Source organism: Ambystoma mexicanum, chromosome 14, assembly GCF_040938575.1.
Source record: "Ambystoma mexicanum isolate Mex_15411 chromosome 14, UKY_AmexF1_1, whole genome shotgun sequence".
In the NCBI taxonomy this organism is placed as follows: domain Eukaryota; kingdom Metazoa; phylum Chordata; class Amphibia; order Caudata; family Ambystomatidae; genus Ambystoma; species Ambystoma mexicanum.
The window spans coordinates 399,199,433-399,218,481 of record NC_090940.1 but is presented as its reverse complement, the minus strand read 5'-3'; the positions used below and the strand labels follow the sequence as shown (position 1 = coordinate 399,218,481).

The 19,049-nt window shown below is 43.3% G+C and overlaps 1 protein-coding gene across 1 annotated transcript in view; it reads left to right on the top strand.

Moving 5' to 3' along the window:
- Positions 1–19,049, top strand: part of PLCB2 (phospholipase C beta 2) — a 1,211,696-nt gene that overhangs the window by 1,025,388 nt on the left and 167,259 nt on the right. Inside the window, exons 27-28 of the mRNA XM_069637528.1 lie at positions 3,054–3,130; positions 13,964–14,059. Coding sequence (XP_069493629.1) covers positions 3,054–3,130; positions 13,964–14,059 — 173 coding nt within the window. The remainder of the gene's footprint in view (positions 1–3,053; positions 3,131–13,963; positions 14,060–19,049) is intronic.

Genomic DNA, 19,049 nt, shown 5'->3' with positions numbered 1-19,049 from the left:
CCCTACGTACGCCGACCGGCACACATTGCCCTACGCACGCCGACCTGCGTACATTACCCTACGCACGTCACCCTGCACACATTGCCTTACACACCCCGCCCTGCACACATTGCGCTATGCACGCTGCCCTGCACACATTGCCCTACGCACGCCACCCTGCACATATTACCCTATGCACGCTGCCCTGCATACATTACCCTGCGCATGCCACCCTGCACACATTGCACTACGCATGCCGGCTTTGCACACATTACCCTACGCACACCGCCCTGCACACTTTGCCCTACACACGCCGACCTGCACACATTACCCTACACATGGTGCCCTGCACACATTGCCCTACACACGCCGCCCTGCACACATTTCCCTATGCACGCCGCCCTGCACACATTACCCTATGCACGCAGACCTGCACACATTGCCCTATGCACGCCGACCTGCACACATTACACTATGCACGCCGCCCTGCACACATTGCCCTACACACGCCGCCCTGCTCACATTGCACTATGCACACTGCCCTGCACACATTGCCCTACGCACACGGCCCTGCACACATTTCCCTACGCATGCCACCCTCCACACATTACCCTATGCACGCCGCCCTGCATACATTACCGTACGCATGCCACCCTGCACACATTGCCCTACGCACGCCGACCTGCACACATTACCCTATGCACGCCACCCTGCACACATTGCCCTACACACGCCACCCTGCACACATTTCCCTATGCATGCCACCCTGCACACATTACCGCACGCATGCCGTCCTGCATACATGGCCCTACGTACGCCGACCTGCACACATTACCCTACGCACGTCGCCCTGCACACATTGCCCTACACACGCCGCCCTGCACACATTGCGCTATGCACGCCGCCCTGCACACGTTGCCCTACGCACGCGGCCCTGCACACATTACCCTAAGCATGCCGCCCTGCACAGATGCCCTACGCACGCCAACCTGCACACATTAACCTATGCACGCCGCCCTGCACACATTACAACTTGTGAGGGACTCTGAGAGGTCAGTCTGTGCATTCTAAATGATAACACATTTCTCATGTGTACATTAATGGATGACTGGAAGAAATGCGCATCCACATCCCCTCTACTCCTCTTTGTTTGCGTGCGATTCAGCATCCACTTGCCCGCATTTGTAGCTCTATCATTTCCTACTTACAGTTGTGCCAGATGCCCTTCTTCACGGCACAGAAGGAGGGTTTCAGGTGGCAGAGTCACAAACTGCGGTGCTGGTGAATGTTTTTACAATATTGTGCTGGGAAGTGTGTGAGACACCGACTACAGTGAGGGAACCCCAATCAACCAAATATTTGGTTAGAATGATGCCCTTTACAGTACACTTTTTGTGAGAAAATATATACATACACTTTACAATGTGTTTTATAGTGTAACACATAAAATAATCTAGCATATGGCCAGGTCACATGGAGACCAGGAGCATTTTCCAACACATTTGCCTGTTGTCTTTGCTAACAATATATGCCAGTATTCTGCCAGTGAAAAAAGACATTTTCATGCTGGCTGCTGTAATATAAGCCAGTAATACCACACTCAATTTGGCTTGGCTCATAATCCAGTAATACCCATTTATGGAAACATGTCAATGCTGGTTTAGCCTATGTATGTGAACATCCCCACACATGAACACACTCATGTCAGTTTTCCCCCTAATGCTCTAATGCTAAAATGAGAAAACATGTCAATGCTGACTAAGCAATGATATGCTGGTATCCCCTCCTAAAAACACTTTTATGTTGGCTGTGCACATATTGCACTGCAGGCTAAGCCTCTATATGTCAATATCACCACGTAAGAACACACTCATCTTGGCTTTTCCCTTAATGCTCTAATGCCTCTCTAAGACAACATGTCAATGCTGGCTAGGCCTCTTTATATCCCAGTATCCACACAAAGAAGTTATATTGCCAGTGTAATAAAACATATCCATGCTGGCTGTACCAATATATGCCAGTACCCGCACCTAAAAACAAACTCATGTTAGCTTTGGCCGTAATTAAGTAATCATTCTGGTGTAATACAACGTGTTCAGGCTGACTGTGCCACTAAATACCAGTAGACCCAGGATACACTCCGCCTTGTGCCACAGTACTACAAATGAAATGTCACTGCTATCTGTGCCAGTATAGGCCTGTGTCACTCATAAGAACATGCTCATGCTTCTATTGTCCAAAATGCAGTAATAATGTTAGTGTAATAAAGCATATACAGGCATGCCAATAGTCCCAGGACAAAGTCACATGCCACAGTACAATACAAATACAAGGAAGAAATGATAATGATGTCTGCCAATGTTCAATGCCAGGCCTAATCCCAGTCACCCCACAATCATTGCCTCTTCACTCTCCGCCATACAGCATACACACACGACAGATGCACACTTCGCTATCACACACACGTACAGGCACATTCATGCATTAACCTGCTCTCATGCACACACAGACAAACCCCAGTTACATACATGCATTCATGCATGTACAGCTCCTTATCTTTGCTCCGTGTCCCAGCTCTGTGCCACCACAAAGGCCTGAAGCGCCCACGCTACGTCTCAAGTCAATCAAGTGCAGCACTGAGTATGCCCATTGCACACACATGAGAGGAGTAGGGGCAGACTTCCTTTGCCCCACCAGCCTCTTAACAGTACACGCTACACATCTGCATGGAACATTTTGCTCTATATTTCATCAAAGCGGGACCGTTTTCATGGCGCGGAACATGCCCCTTTGGTAAAGATGTAAGTTTAAGATTCTGATCTAAGCTTAAAATTTGGTTCTGAACCTACACCTTTGAACCAAAAATGAGGGAGATGGCAGCCGCCACCACAAGACACAAGGTCTATTTAGAATATATCTTTAATAAATGAAGTACTGGTTGTTTCAATGTCCGTCAATGTCAAGCCAGGGTCTTATTGCACTGTACTATGCCGGTATAAGTCTTCGATTACATGCCCATCATGTACTGTCTGTATTTTACACTGACCTTAATGTTTCCATACTTTATTGAACAGCTAATAACCAAATTAACGGAACTGGCACAAGAAAAGCAGATGGCAGAACTGAAAGCCCTTAAGGAGTGGGCAGACAGGTGAGAACGCGTACATAGACGATGTGGTTCTAGCAGAAATCAATGTACACTATATAGTTTCTTTGGATATTCTGAGTGTATTAAGCAGCGAATGTCGATATTAATTTTTTCGCAAATGAAAATGCTGAATAATTGGGCTGAGTGAGGCCAAACACAAAGGTTACAGACCATTTAATAGGTCCTGACACTATAATCAGGCTTCTTTGCTTTTATTGGTTATATGCTATTTATTTCAATAAGGGAAAGGCGTCATCGATTTCTATTCCTTGAGTAAGCCTAACAGTAGAATGTTTCATAGCCTTGTATGCCAACCTTTTATTTCATCATTTTCTACAAGATATTCCTGCGCTCCCCAATGGAATTCAACATCCAAGTCTTCCCTTGCTGCCTCTCACCTCACATGCGCCTCCATTTGTAATGATTCTGAGAATCACATTACATTTTCTCAGACAGCTCATTTGAAGCATGGTGGTTTTATTGATGATGATTCTAGAGCTGTATATATTGCTGTTCCCAAATTAAGCAAAGGTCTCTTAAGAGAAAATATTACAGAGAAGTAATATTGGTGGTTATAGACTTTTATTAAATAATAAGGGTTTGGAAAATGCCTCACTGGCCCTACTTCTAAGAGGTGTTTCCCTTCCTCAGAAAAAACTAAGGGTCTGTCCAATGTCAAGATGTCCAAAGCAAAACTGTCCTGTATCCGAAATCCTATCCTCGTCCTCACATTCTAAAGTAACTGTAATGTGCAAAGGGGTAATGTCTTTGTTCTTGAAAGGTGCACAAATGTTCAAAGGAAATATAAAGGTACCCCAACACAAAGGTCCCAATGGATAAGGTTCACAGTTTCAGGGGATGGCTCCCTTCCCGAGGTTGCTGTTCATGGTTCCTCGTGACTCCAACAGACACACAACTTGGAGGTGTCTTAGTAAATAACAAAAGCACTTTGTGTTCCAACACAGTTTGAGATCTCAGTTCCACCTATACATAACACCTGGTGTATTTCCCTGCCAAGTTATTTTCACGTCAGTCCCTCTTTACTCTCTGTATTGGGTTTACCTGGTGTACTCCTGTGCCTGTGTTTTCTACAATTTGCAAACTTCAGCTTTGGCCTGGTGTATTCTCCTGCCAGGGCTTTTAATGTGTTTCACCTTTCACACACTTGTTAACCTGGGTTTGCCTGGTATACTCTGCCGCCAGGGCTTTTAATCTGCTTCACATTATGTACACTTCCAAACGTGTGCTTACCTGGTATACTGTCCTGCCAGGGCGTTTAAGATGTTGCACTTTACATACACTTGTAGACCTATATATTTGCAAAAGTTCACGAGGTGAGTGTTTTCCTTTCTCAGCCTTTAACCCCTCTCTGGCTTTGCTCCCCTTTGTCACAGGTCCCAGATTCATAACTGTTACAGCTTTGCAAAAGTTCATGAGGTGAGGGGTTTTCTTCTCCCCCCTCCCTTGGCCTCTCTTGGTCCTGGCTTCCCAAAAATGATTCTCTTTCATTCAGTTCTCCATTTGCATGCGTAGGTATTGTTGCCGAAGTGCCCCGGTGTCCCTCTCTTTCACTCCAGGACTCATCGACTTTCTGAAGCACTTCTTAGGTCCCTCACAGTAAACTGAGGTCAGCGTCACGGTGCCCCCTCTCCAGTTTGCAGATCCACTGTCATCTCTCACCAGCCGCTATGTCCTTCGCGACTCCCGCCTAGTGCCTAAACCTCTCTTTGTGTTCCTGAGGATGAGGTGCTATTCTCTGATTCCCACGACCACTGACCAGACTTGCCTTCTGTTTCTGATGCAGTCCCAGCGGGACACGCAGGTTATTGCAGCCTTCCTTCTTCTGCCTTGAGACAGTCGGCTCCACTGACTTCTCCACCGCGGCTCAACAGTCCCTTGTTTCTCCTCAAGTGAACGTGGGTTGCTCAAGTAGTCTGTCTCCACTTTATTCAGGTTCCACCATTTATATGTCCCGGCACCTATCAAGTGCTCGTAACTACTAGAGCGCATTCTATAGTTCTCTGCATTACTCCCTTCAGCCTCCTCGTCTCAGTATTTTTACATGTAGGGAAATGTACTTTTCTAGGTTTTCCTTCTACATGATACTGGAAGAGGTCTTTAGAAGGTACCTTTACAATGATCCATAAAGGCTTGGGATGCAGAGGGAACATCCCTAAAAGGGAAAGGGGGGTATGTGTCTTCACCTGATGATGCCATATTATCTCCCTGAGGGTCACCTCCCCCGATGTGGTTCTCCCTCATATAGCCGACCCCAGGGTCAGGATCAGGTAGCGGCTGCCATCCCCTGGCCACATAGGGAGAGGCTACCAAAGGAAAGGGAGTGATGACAATATCAGATTCATCACAGTGTCCACATTATTTTCCCGAGGGAGGACCTCCAATTTGAAACCATCTCAAGGCTGAGGTGACAGAGTTGATGACCTTACTATACTTAATTGATGTCTGCCACCCTCACTTAGGTCATCAACTTCACTAGTTGTTTCGGTCCCTGTGATTAGTAAAAACTGTGGCCATGTTTCTTTAACTTTTTTGTCCTGGAATTTAGCAGGCATTGTAAACAAATTGGAAGACACTGACGAGCAAAACGTTGATTGGCAGGCTAAATTAATATGCATTCAGGCAACCTGGGCTAAGGGTCTGACATTTTCAAACATATTCAACTTATCTTAAATCTGCTACACAAGCATAGAGTTGTGGACTACAACTTCAATCTGCTCCAAGCAGTGAAGCCAATGGTGAGGAATCATTGGAGTCACATCCTAACACATCTGGCAAGCTACAGGCTGCAGACCCTTGAGCTATGCCCTTCATATGAACTGCCGAGAGGCTTCTCATACAGATGTTATTGAACTGTTTCAAAATTGTGCATGATTGTAGCAGTCACCCCAGCTGGTTATGGCCTGCCAGCCCAAACCTAGGTAGGCCTGAGCAAAGCAAGGGACTCAGCAGGGGTTCAGGGCTGTTACCGGCCCTGAACACCCCACAGAGCGGCGGTGATTGCTGTTCATACCCCAGGATTCATCCGGGGAGCAAATAGTTTTATTTATTTATTTTCGTTTGGGAGATGGGCTCCACACGTATTGCCCGATCCGAATATCCTGTAAAAAAGATGGCCACTGCTGTAGTAAATAGAAAAGAGACTTAGTCCCTTTTCTAATTCTATGGGGCGGCAGTGGGGACGGATTGTTGGGACTGGAGCACAAAGCTCCAGATCAGCAGGTAAGTGCAGAGGGGCAAGGGGTGGGGAAAGGGTGTGACATATCTCAGTGGGCTGGAAGGGTGTGGCTTTATTGGTTTGCTAAGATTAAGAGAGATTCACACCCTGGGAAGGTCACTCAGCCAATGGGGTGTCTGGAAATGCGTGTGAGAAAATACAGTCTACCACCCACATTTTCCAGCCACCCAAGGCCCTTCCTCACGTGGTGTCATCTTGATTGTTGGGAGGTAACCGGGAGCCTTTCCCTGTTGCCTCCCCATGCCCAAACCCTCCCCTTACCCTTCATAGATATCCCACACCCTTCCCCCACCCCTCTCCCGGCAATCCATTCTTGCGGTCGCTGCCATAGAAATAGAATAGTGAATAAGTCCCTTTTCTATTTGCTATGGCGGTGGCAATCTTTTTCTTTACAGGAGACTGGGTTTGTGCAATACGTGCAGAGCTCATCTCCCGATGAAAAAATAAATACAACTATTCACACCCTAAACAAACTCTGGGGTGCGAATAGCAATCCCCCCACTCAGAGGGGCGTACAGGGCCGGTAACGGCCTGCCAGCCCTAGCCGAGGCCCTTGCTTCATCTCGGGCCTACCTAAGCTCGGGGTAGTGGGCTGTTACCGGCCCTGTAGACTACCCTGAGCGGTGCTGATTGCTACATTAATCTCAGCAAGCCAAGAAAGCCAGTTATTTGCATAATGTGCTGTTATGACGATGAATGGTATTTTGTTTTTATGTTTTGGCCTGTTGCTTTCTCTTGTATTCCGCATTCCAGGAGTTTAGTTTTACAATGGCTCAATGCCCAAACAAATTAAATCAAGATAAATGTTGGTTCCAGTTTTATATATGTTCTGAAATATTATATTAAATTGCATCAAATGTTAGAATATATTTTTGGTATGAATAGCAACATAATTCGAACTAATTCATTAGCTGCAAATCAAACACCTTAGCCTCGAATACCCTTCATTAGAAAAGTTTTTAGATTTTTTGTCCTATCCATTTTTTACAAACAAAATTAAGCCTTTGCTTGTAAACAACCCTTATACCCGACGCAGCGGGTGATACAAAATATTTGATTAACGCAAACTAAAAACAAAAATAACTACATGATAATGTGCCGAAAATGATGCAATTGTATGCAACTCTGGTGTGTGTAATCGGCTTCTCACATTTTGGCGGCCTCCTGGTGCCAAAAGAATCACCTAGGGTAAAAAGAGAATTTGCAATCCCGTGCTGTGGGCATCGGCAGACACACCCGCGCTGCACCCTTTTCAGTGGCAGAACGCTGCTGGGAACCACAGGAAATACTTCCAGTCCAATGTTTAGCCATGATGGCGCACAAGCAGTAGCACAGGCAAAGCGCAGTACACTAATCATGCTAGGAAGCCTGCATATCCTGCATATCCCTAAGAAATACGTTTTACCCTCCAAACCTCAAAACTTCATCAACTGAAAATGTCCTCATAAGCTTATAGTTTTATTGACGAACAATACACTTATTAGTAAGCTTTATGGCTTTTCTATGGTAGGAATTATTGAATGAAGTAATTGGAGCGTTACAGGCAGTAAGAGGAGTTTCTGAGCCCTAGCACAGAGATAGGGGGACCAATAACTCTACAGAGAGGCCCAGTTTGGTATAGTTTGAAGGGGTCCGTTCTCAGTAGTTTTCCTCATAAAGGATATTTAGAATGTGAAAAATTAAGGGTCTTTAGTCAAGATATTGTGCCTCATTACAAGTTTGCCGGTACAGTAACAACGGTAGCGGTAAGCTTGCTGGTACCATTGTTACCGTACCGGCAAACTACGAGGTCTGCTTGCGGGTGCTTTACCACCCGCCAGCTCTGACCTGGCGGGCGGACCGGCACCCGCGAGCAGACCATGCCGGATGCACCGGCACCATTCTGAATGATGCCGGTGCATCCGGCCTCCCCATTCCCATTGAGCCCTATGGGGTGCATTTTTTACCAGCGCCCGGGAATGGACAATTAGCGGATCCGGCGGGGACGTAATGACCCGGTAATTACCCATTCCTGGGTGCTGGTAAAAAACGACTCAGGAACGGCTACCGCCAAAGTCGTAATGAGGCCCATTGGTAATAAATAAGGTAAATGGATAAAATCTACATATTGAGGTATGCTCTGCCCCAATTAGGATAACTGCACTTCCAAAATCCCTCCCATGGTCTACAACTCGTCATTAGCTTCATAAGCAGTTTCATATAGATGGTAAATATTGTCAATGAGGTAGTAGACCATGCACAGCTCCATAACAGGCTACTGTTCGAGTTCTGTGGGAGAAATTAAGTCTATTCTGTTGTCTCTGTTCGAAGTTCAGGAATTAATCAAGGGAAGAATTTGTCTCCCTAGACGATCAATTTAGATGTCGTGATCCATATGATCACAGGAGGCCAAAAGATCACAGAGCACTTAGGAAGCCTAACCTCCACATCTGTGAAGGGCAGAACATCCTCCCTGATTTTTCCAACAGCTGTTTGAATTTAGCTGCCGTAGCTTTAAACCTGATTAGTTGATGCTTGGCTACAATCAATTATTGGATTTCTTATGTGGTGTTTGGAGACAGCGGGCTTTTGATATTCGCCTCGGAAATATGTGAAGGAGCTACCTTTGGTTTTGCATTTAGTATTTTCCAAGTAGTCCTTAGGCTAAATTAAGTTAAAAGAGTTGATGAGTTTATTGTAGAATCTTTGTTGTTTGTGGGAGCCATTAACTTTTTCTTGTAAGTTCTCTCAGCTGGCTGAAGAAGTCCCTATATTCATTGAAAGCTGATTCAAAAATGTATTATTGCTTTTTAATTTAAGAAGCATGTTCATGCTGTCCTTTGAGTGAACGCAGAATTTTAATTATTCTCCAGGGGTGCCTGATTTGTGCCAGGTTCCCTTGTTAGTTGTGGTGGGTTATAGCACATGTAGAGGGCCTTGAGCTGTAGTGGGCGGGGAGATGATGGTATATGGTGCTCATGACACGATTGAGGGGCTTGTTGTGTGGTCTTGTGAATGCCATGCCACTGAAGCAGTATCAGGATATTTGGTGTTTCAAATTTTGACTGGATTGCACTTGGGTGACTTGGATTTTACCCAACCGGGAGTAGGTCAGTTATTTGACATGAAGCTGATCAACTCAAGTATAAGTGACTTAATCCTAGAGCAGCGATATGGCTAACTGACGACGGCAATGATTGTATAATGACAGACATATCGACAGAGCAGTAGCATCTAATAGAAAAGTGGTTGAAATCATTCATTTAAAGGATAAACATAGCAAGGGAATGCAGCTTATGCTCACTGCGTCTTTCCACCCATCTCGTAAATTCTTCCAGGAAAGATATATATTGCTTTAAAACAAACCATCATCTGTCGCTAGCTTGCCACTGTGGCACAAGGATGCTTGGTGGTAACATGAGGATTCTGATATGGCTAAAAGGTCCTTTATATTTGAAATCAGATTGTGGCATTCGTACTATCTCAGTGTCTAATCTATTAGTGTATATTGAGACTAGCACATGCAGGCTCCTCTCTGATAAATTTGCATTCAATGAAAGAGAGGACCGGTGTTCATTTGGCATAAAGAAAAGTAACATGTCCTGTTTGAGGAAGCAAGGAATTATTCAATGACGGGACAGTCTAATGTCATTTACGTTTGTCCCAATGAGATCTGATGACATGCGAAGAAAAAAATGCCATTGTCTAACTTTTTCCATCTTTCTATAACATAAAAACACAAAGCAGCTACAATGATGACCTTAGAACGACCCCCCTGAGCATTGTAAGATGCATGCTAAAAGGTTCATAATCTGCTTTAGAATTACTATCAGATTCTTGGGCATCTGTAAACTGATGATTGCAGTTGAACAGTGGCATCCTCTGGCATTTTGAGGAAGGAGTCCAGGCTTCTGGCACCACTTTTAAATCAGGGTGGGTAACGCATTAAATCAGGGTGGGTAACGCATGAGCGATTGCGTCAAATATAGGGCCCACCTGGACCTTGCAAGCTCAAATGGCTGAAGGCCCAAATCAGCCCTTCATGCTTCCATGGATGATAACTTGAGTTCCACTACTTTGGGTAAATAATTGACACCTTGATTTCAGTGATTGGAAGTGGGAGGTTTTCTGCATGAACCGCTGTCTAAAAATTGCATGTTCGATTGTGACACTGTAGCAAATCAATGTTTCATTTAATGCACTCCTTTGTGTTACAATATTATATAGACCATTAATTCAATATTGTATGCCCAGAAATGAAACAGAGGGTCTATATGCACCTTTAGACTTCTCTTCTGCACAGATGAAAGATCAATTCCAGAAGTAAAGCATACACCTGCTTGGATATGCTTAGTGTGCATAATGTCAGAGATTCGAGGAGGGCCACAGGTACCCCAAAGGTGAAGAGAGAATGGTTTAGAAGAAACATTAAGACAGTCGTCCAAGCATGAGAGGATAGGCTGTGAGTATAAACAAGCAACTAAGACAGTGAACGTAAAGGGAAGAGAATACAACTAAGACCCAATGGGGGTGAAAACAGAATGGTGCACAGCTTCCCACAATGTCAAGTGAAACTCTAGCCTTCAGTGCAAGTTACTGTCATGGTGCCTCACTTTGAATACTCACTGAAAGGATCAGCAGTAGTGCACTTCCGTGCCTGGACGTTAAGGCACAAACAACGAAACATTACTCACAAGACATCCTGTACAGGTCCAGCAGGAATGGAACAGTGACTGCCTCCAGAAACAGCAACCAGCACACTGTTAACAAATATGTCACAATGGTCAATACAGAGACTCAACAAAGGGTATTGACAGAGACTGCCTGCTGGAAAGCCCAGCAGACAATCCCTGGACAAAGGACATATATTAGCACAAGTGGGGACGAGAACAATAACACAAACAAACCTTCACTGAGTATCCATGGAAAGAACAGGTAGTCTAAGTAAATGAGATTCAAGAAACAGAATGAGGAGCAAGGGATGAGCAAGAACATTGCAAATTATGAAAAAGTATACAGAAGACTGAAAACTGTTATCAGGACAGGGGAAACTAAACTACAGACAAGGTTCATGGAAACTACAAAAATCTGGACTAGAACCAAGGAAACTACAGACTGCAACTCTAGATGGGATTTAAGGAAATTGGAGGCTGAAAATCTGGACTGGATTTATAGAAACTGAGGACCGAGAACAAGATACTTGTCGTATGTGGCTTGCTTTGAGTGCACCAATGCAAGTATCAAAATGTAGCTGAGCAGCCTGGAACCTTACACTACACCAAGGTTCCAGGAGTGTCAGTTGGGGACACACAGGATGGGAGAGAGACTAGAGAATATGTATATACCTTGAGTTCCTACCTCTTTTCTATAGCTTGCCCTGTAACTAAATAAAGTCACTTCCTTTTGTACATACCTGTCTCCAGCCTGGTTCCTGCATACCTGATGAACCCAAATACTACAATGCTAAAGGCAAGAAACAAGGGAGCTGTGGACAAAGAGCAAGGGGATTCCGACAGAAAATAAAGGACTGTAAGCAGAGGAGCAGAGAGGGATGCAGGCAAGGAGCAGGGGGAACTTAAGGCAGAGAGCATGGGCTGCAGGGCAAAGAGCACAGGGCCTCAGGCTGGCAACAAGGGCACTGGAATAGGTGCAGGTTCTGGCCAGAGCAGGCAACATTAGCGAGGTAGCGAGGTAGAAAATCACAGTTCAAAGGAACAGGTGTAGAAACACACTCAAGGCAGCTGCTGAATTACTGAAATACCTTGAACTAAAGCAGACTCAATAGCTGCACAAGGCACGCCACACCTAATCGTAATCTGGCTCCCCCTCTCTGAATCTTGGCAAGTGAAAGCAAAATCAGGCCCATTGGATTTCTGGGGATTGTAGTTCTCAAGCTCTTTACATATATACGGCAGACAATCTCTGGACAAAGGACATATATTCGCACAAGTGAGGACAAGAACAATAACACAAACCTTCACAGAATATCCATGGAAATCAGAAATATGCACAACTATATAGTTCAGGATGAATTGTTCTGATCTAGTGTGTGCTTCAGCTAGTCCACATAGGGCTCCTCCTAGTGTTCAAGTGGAAGAACATATTGTGACACATGATGTAACACACAACCACTACTTTGGGTGAATACCCATGCTTGATGACACACATATTTCTCTATGTGATGCCCTCAATAAATCCTATTTTTCATTTTTCTTTCCAAATAGTCATTACTGAGAATTTTGTAGTTGTGACAGGGCCACTAAATGAATTAATCATAATGGACCACAAAGTAGAAACATAAAACTGATCATTGCAGGACAATCACATGTGGACGAGTTAGAAATGATTCTGGAACTTAATGGTTCTGTCGTTATCGGAACATGGTGCTCCATAGTTGAAGTCCAATTTAGTTCTCACTTTCCTTATGCCCGTGTCAATCATACGTATGTCCTCAGTTCACTGTCACCCAAAGTTGTTTTCTTGGGAGCCTCCCAAAACCCCATTGTATTGTCCTGCTATATGTTAGGCCTCGGGAAAGATATCTGCCTCCCGATTGGACTTCGATTTGCTTGTGTCTGTCTCATCGCATACATTGCCATTCTGCACTATGGCCTCAATCCACTGTTACCAAACGCTGCCATGCTAGTAGTCGTCATATCCGCAGGAAGAGTCCGCGAGTTAGAGGGTATCAGTGTCTCTTGTCCTTAACAACATTTTTTATCAAGCTAAAGGCATATTTAAAAGTTCTTTTCACTATTCTCGAAATCCTGTTGGTTTTGAATATCAACAAGCCAATATGCCTCCTCATTTTCTCTGGATGATTTAATTCTTCCTTAACCTAAGAGATTTTTTACAACCTCAGGCTAGATGGACTCTGAAGTCCTTCTTCAGTACACCGTCTTCCCATTGACCTACTCACCTCTTTCAGACTCAAGATGGGTCTGGTGCTGCTAGTTCCCTGTTGAAAGATGCTATTGCAAGGTAGACAGTCTCCTGGTTCCCCCGTCGTGGCATGATTGGTGGTTCCATACTTCCAGATGTAATCACGCTCTCCCTGTGAGAAGGTGGCATTGACTGCTTCCCATTAACATGTGGCTAGCTGTCCGCATGTATAAGGAACCTAAACGAACTACACCACAACCAATTTGGAGGCATGATGTTTGTGTGCCTCTTTTTGCACCCATGTGATTCTTAATTTGATCATGATGCTCAATTTTGACCAATACACCTTTAGGAAGCCTGGGTCTCTAATGCAGCCTTGTTTCCACTAATGTTTTTCATAAGCTGTCCCGAATGGTGTGTAATGAGGGAAAGGGATACAGTAGAACCATGTACACTTGATGATGTCTTTACTACTGTTATTAAGGTCTTTTCTATGGCCAAGACCAACCATCCCTTGCTCAACCTTAGTGCAGCAGCCGGTGTGTAGGAGGGGCCGTGGCCCCACACGCTCGTAATAGTATGTTCTTATACAATACCAGTGAGTCCAAGTTTAGATTACAACAAAAATGTAGTGACATAAGAACGGTGAATTTGTACATCTTCGTAAATATCAATTAAGAGCACTAAACCTTGGGTATGTTTTCTTTCTCGCTCTCCAGTGACACTAAACAGATGAAGAAGAAGCTGGATCTTAAGAGACAAGAGCGGATAGAAACTGTGGGCAAGAACACAATGGAGAAGGCCTCTCAAGACAGGTACTTGGCTCGGTGTGCGTCTCGGAGCAGCGGTTTCCAGCTTGACCAGTATTCCTGATGATGGGGCCCACAGCAAATAGAAAACAATCCTTCATCACATAATGTAGCGCCGACTTCAGGAGTTAGTGTCATAATGTTAAACCTGCTTTGTGAGCTTAGACAACATTTGAACTGGCATCCAGGCACACTGTAGAGCTATATTTAGGCACCAACCCCTTCACTGTAGGGCCGTACTGGCCGGTAACAGCCTGCCTCCCAAGTTAATAGGCCAAGCATAGCTAAGGCCTTAACAGGGATGGCAGGCCATTACTATCCCTTTAATGCCCATCAATGAAGTGGATAAACATGGGGGTGCTAACAGCATTGCTAACAGCATTAAGGAAAAGAGAGCAGGCCGCGCAGAGCACGCAACCCACAAAGGAACGGAAAGCCGCTGTGGAGTGGGTATTGGAAGAGAAGGTATGGCAACCCAAATAAAGGAACATTTGTGATGTTTTAAAAAAAATTAAGAAACGAAAATACGAGCAGGAGGCGCTTGAGGATCTGGGGGAGGGTTCCGACAGCCAACAGCTTATTTGGATTAAGTTATTTTACCTTTAGATAAGTCCCTCAGTAACAAACAACCTGATTGGCTACTCATACCTCTCACGTGCTGATTTGTTTTACTGCCTTTACCAATAGTACCTTTCCAAAAACAATATGTCCAATATTCCTAATAAATCATTAACTTCCAGCCATGTATACAATGAAAATATAAAAACAGCCTTAAGGATACGTTAAACAGGATGTTTTCTGTCAAAGACAAGTTTTTTAATGTTTTGAAACAAGCCATTTAATTTATATACTCATGGTAGAAAGGCCAGTTGACCAGTTACACATGTTTTTGACTGGATCCAGGTGCTGGCATATGTGTTTTAGACATCTAGTCTACTTTATGCAGACACACCAACAGTTGATTCTAGTTGCCTCTTGACGCTATTTATGTATTATTGTCAATGATGTCAATTGCCTTTGGTTGCTTCTGGTATTTAAGCATTGACGTTTGATGCTTGGATAGCACTGGTGGGCATGTACTCAGAAGCCCGCTTTATGGGCCGTAGCCTAAGGCTTTTAAGGGAATTGAGGGTTGAAGTGGAAAAACCCTTGCAGAGAAGGCGACCGAGCAACAGACTCCTGTTGCCCATTTGCCCACGGTCCATTTTGGCATTCAGCAGAGAGGATTTGCAGTACGGTGCTGGGGCATAGTTGAAGACGGAAGAAAAGAGTAACAAGAAGGCAGAGACAAGCAAAACAAGGAAGGCACAGGTAAGTGGAAGAACAAGGGTGAAGGCAGGCAGAAGAAGAGGCTCTCAGTCTGTTGAGTAGCATCCTGGCAGTGGAAGTCCTTAAAAGCCCTTGAAAAAGACCTGGGCACCTTGCCCTCTGTGAGAGTTGCACACCCTATGACAACCGTGTCAACAAATATAAAATATTCTGCTTTAATTTAACAATTTCTTCACAACAGTATATAACACTACATAACAACACTACTCAAAGTAGTAAAAATAAGTGCCCAAATGCATTGCTAATCTGCAGGCAGATGCCTAATGGTCAATGCATGTTGGACCCATAAGGTCCTTCTTCAGGGAAATATCTATCGCAATAACATACAAGATTACTCTGATCAAAAAGCCAAAACGTAAAACATATGGCAACCAATCACTGTAAATTAAACAAGGAAGAAAAGACAAAAAAAGGAAAGAAAAGAACAAGTAAATAATGCAAACCAATAAACTTGTGCAAAAGAGGGAAGTTAACAATAAATAAATGAAACGTCTCAACATAATAGGGCAAATCATAAAAAATAATAAGACATAAACAGTAATAAAACTTAAAACTATAGAAAATGAAAAAGACAACTCAAATAATCTCTTGAAGCAGCCTATGTGAGTTGTACGGCGTGACACCATCCAAACACATTAAAACCACCTTACAAGACTAGCAGTTAATAAGAAACCAAAAAAGGAAATAAAAACAGTTATGACAACTACCGGAAAGTTCAAAAGCGCATGAGAGGTGAAAAAGCGGTACCAACCACAATAATGGAGATAGATCGTACTGAAAATCATCAATGTATCCTGAATACTACAACTTCCAATTACTGAACCACACTACTGAAACAAAAGCAGTAGACCAAATAGCCCAAACGCTAGTCAGAAATCTAATGCAGAAACTTTGTGTATAACCATGGTAACATCTCATTATAATCTTAGCTTATCCCCATACCGAAAAGAAGCGGAATGTAGTAGCTAACCAAGCGTTCCGATCTAGCAACATGAAGTCTGGGTACAACGTCCTTTCATCGTGGGATGTTTTTTTGCAGGATATTTTACATACATTTTGCCGAACAAACTCATTGAATTTTTTGGGGGGGGTTCGAAAAATATATAAATTGGGTGTGGGTGTTCGGGAATATATAAAACATTAAAGGGGATAGGGCAATTTGGGAACCCCCCAAAAAAAAAAAATTCGAAGAGTGTTTCCATATAAAAATCTGCAGGAAAAATCCCTGCAAAAAAACATCCTGCGATGAAATGACATGGAACCGCAATTTGGAACCAAACACCATAATATCCGTGCAATGTGATCCCGTATGAGTTCCTTTGGCACGATAGTCGGTACTTAACAGTAGAGATGGAAAAGTTCTTCCCCTTCATTATTCTCAAGCGCAAGTAAAACCATTGAAGAAATATAAATAGCTCAACAAAAGAAATGTGAAAGTAAAAAACAAACTGCTTGATGTAACACCCACAGCAGCGAAACACGCTACCATGTCAAACTAAGCCAGGTAGATTGGATACGTGACCGTTCATTTCCTCCAATCACTAAATTGACCACTCTAATCTTGTGAACTAAACCAGGTGGAATGAACACGTAACTGTAATGTGCCTGCGCGTGATCAAATGTTCATTTTGACAAAACACTAGATTAACCACTATAATCATGAAGTGAATATTACTCAATCTGAAAATATGGTGACCCATACCTTGCGTGTTCAGACCAACCATGTTACTGAATCAAAAGAAGATAGACCCATGCATGAAGTGCATATGACAAGCTCAAATAGTGTCCATAATAAAAGAAATAATGTAGAGCACTCTCAAGTTAGAACTAACATCTCACATTTCTTGCAGAAGAACTGATTACTGCTACCATCAAGAACTAGATACATTGGAACACGTAGCATTGTTTTAACCTCTCAAAGATGCACAACAATAAAAAACTGTAAAACATTTGTATATCTGAATATCGAGTATTTAACTTGTTGCACATGAACATTAATATATCATACACTAAAATGCCAATGCAAATATTGAAATAGAAACCCTCACAGGATAAGTATTTTCACAATACCTGTATGTATAATATATAACACCTAGTTCTTGGACATAAACATGCCATACAGTTAAATGCAGGCAACAGAAACTTTATGCATGCTGTCCTACAAAAGCAGTGTAAATTCAATTCTTCATTCAATCAACCAGATGCTAGCGTATCCAGACGATGCACCCTAAATGCTTCCCTCTGTTCTAGCTTTCTGCAGATGTTCCCCCTGAACTCCTTTCTGTTGAGCACCTCGAGAACTAGACATTTCATCTGCACTTTTGAATGTCCACGTTCTCTGTGAGGTCTTGCGATTGATGAGTTCATGTTGCCTGTGTGTTCGCAAAAATTGTGCTTGTTCCATAACATTCTCGCTTTCCTGGATGTCTGCCCAACATAGTGTAACCCTCATGGGCACCTGATAGAGTAAACTACATGGTCTGCTTCACAAGTTGCAAAATTGCTTAGAGAAATTGTCTCCCCACTTCTTGGGTGAAATACAAAGGGACCCTTTATGATGCTATTTCAGTTATCACAGTTTAAACAATGGTACGTGTATTCGTCTAGTGGACACTCAACCATCAGTGTCAAAAAGCAAGTCTTGTAAATTCTTACTAGGTTGGTATGCAAAAAAACGTCAGGTTCAGATAAGAGCCCTTTTGTTCTTGCATCGTTTGTTAGAATTACCCAATGCTTAAGGATACTTTTCTTGATTCTGTTTCTTTGTAGTGAGAACTTAGAAACATAAACCATAGGCAATGCTGCTCTAACTGATATAGTGTGTAAAAGAGATTCTCTAGTCTTGTTAGCCACTCTCTCAACTGCGGTCATGCTCAGGGTAACCTCTATTCGTGAACTTGTCACACAATTTGTCAAACTCTTCTCTACATTGATCAGTGTCACTCAATATACTTTTTATCCCCAGCAACTGACCATATGGTACATTCTTAAGTGTGCAATTTGGGTTGACACTCATATGTTGAAGGAGATTGTTCCTATCTGTGTGCTTTGCAAAAACAGTGGTTGCAATTGTATTCCCCTGCAATGCACGTGTACATCAAGAGAATGCACATTAGATGTACCAATATCAGCACTGAACTAAATCCTTGGGTTTACTTCATTGATATAGTGCAAAACGTCCCGTAATGTCTCATGAAATCCATGCCAGACTGCAAAGATATCCTCAACGTATCTTCTTCAAAATGTTAGGTTCTTATACATTACTGGATGCCGTAGTATGTGTAAACTTTCAAATCTATGCATAAAGCAGTTGGTGAATTGAGGAGCATTATGGCGCCCATAGCTGTCCCTGATATCTGCAAATAGTATTACTCTTTGTACCTAAAATAGGAATTGTGTGATATGAAATCCAATAGAATATGGATGAATTATTTAGCTGCTCCTATAAGGCCTGTTTGCTACAGCATCCACTCAACTGCTTCCTGACCCAAATCATGCGGCATGCTAGTGTATAAGTCATTCACCTTAACCGTGAACACCACATCATCCTCTGATAGTTCAATGGTTTGTAACAGTTGGAAAATGTGACTGGTATCTTTAATGTAGGTTGGTGTACTCTGTTTCATAGGTTGCAAAAAATGATCAATATACGTGCCTAGAGGCTGTA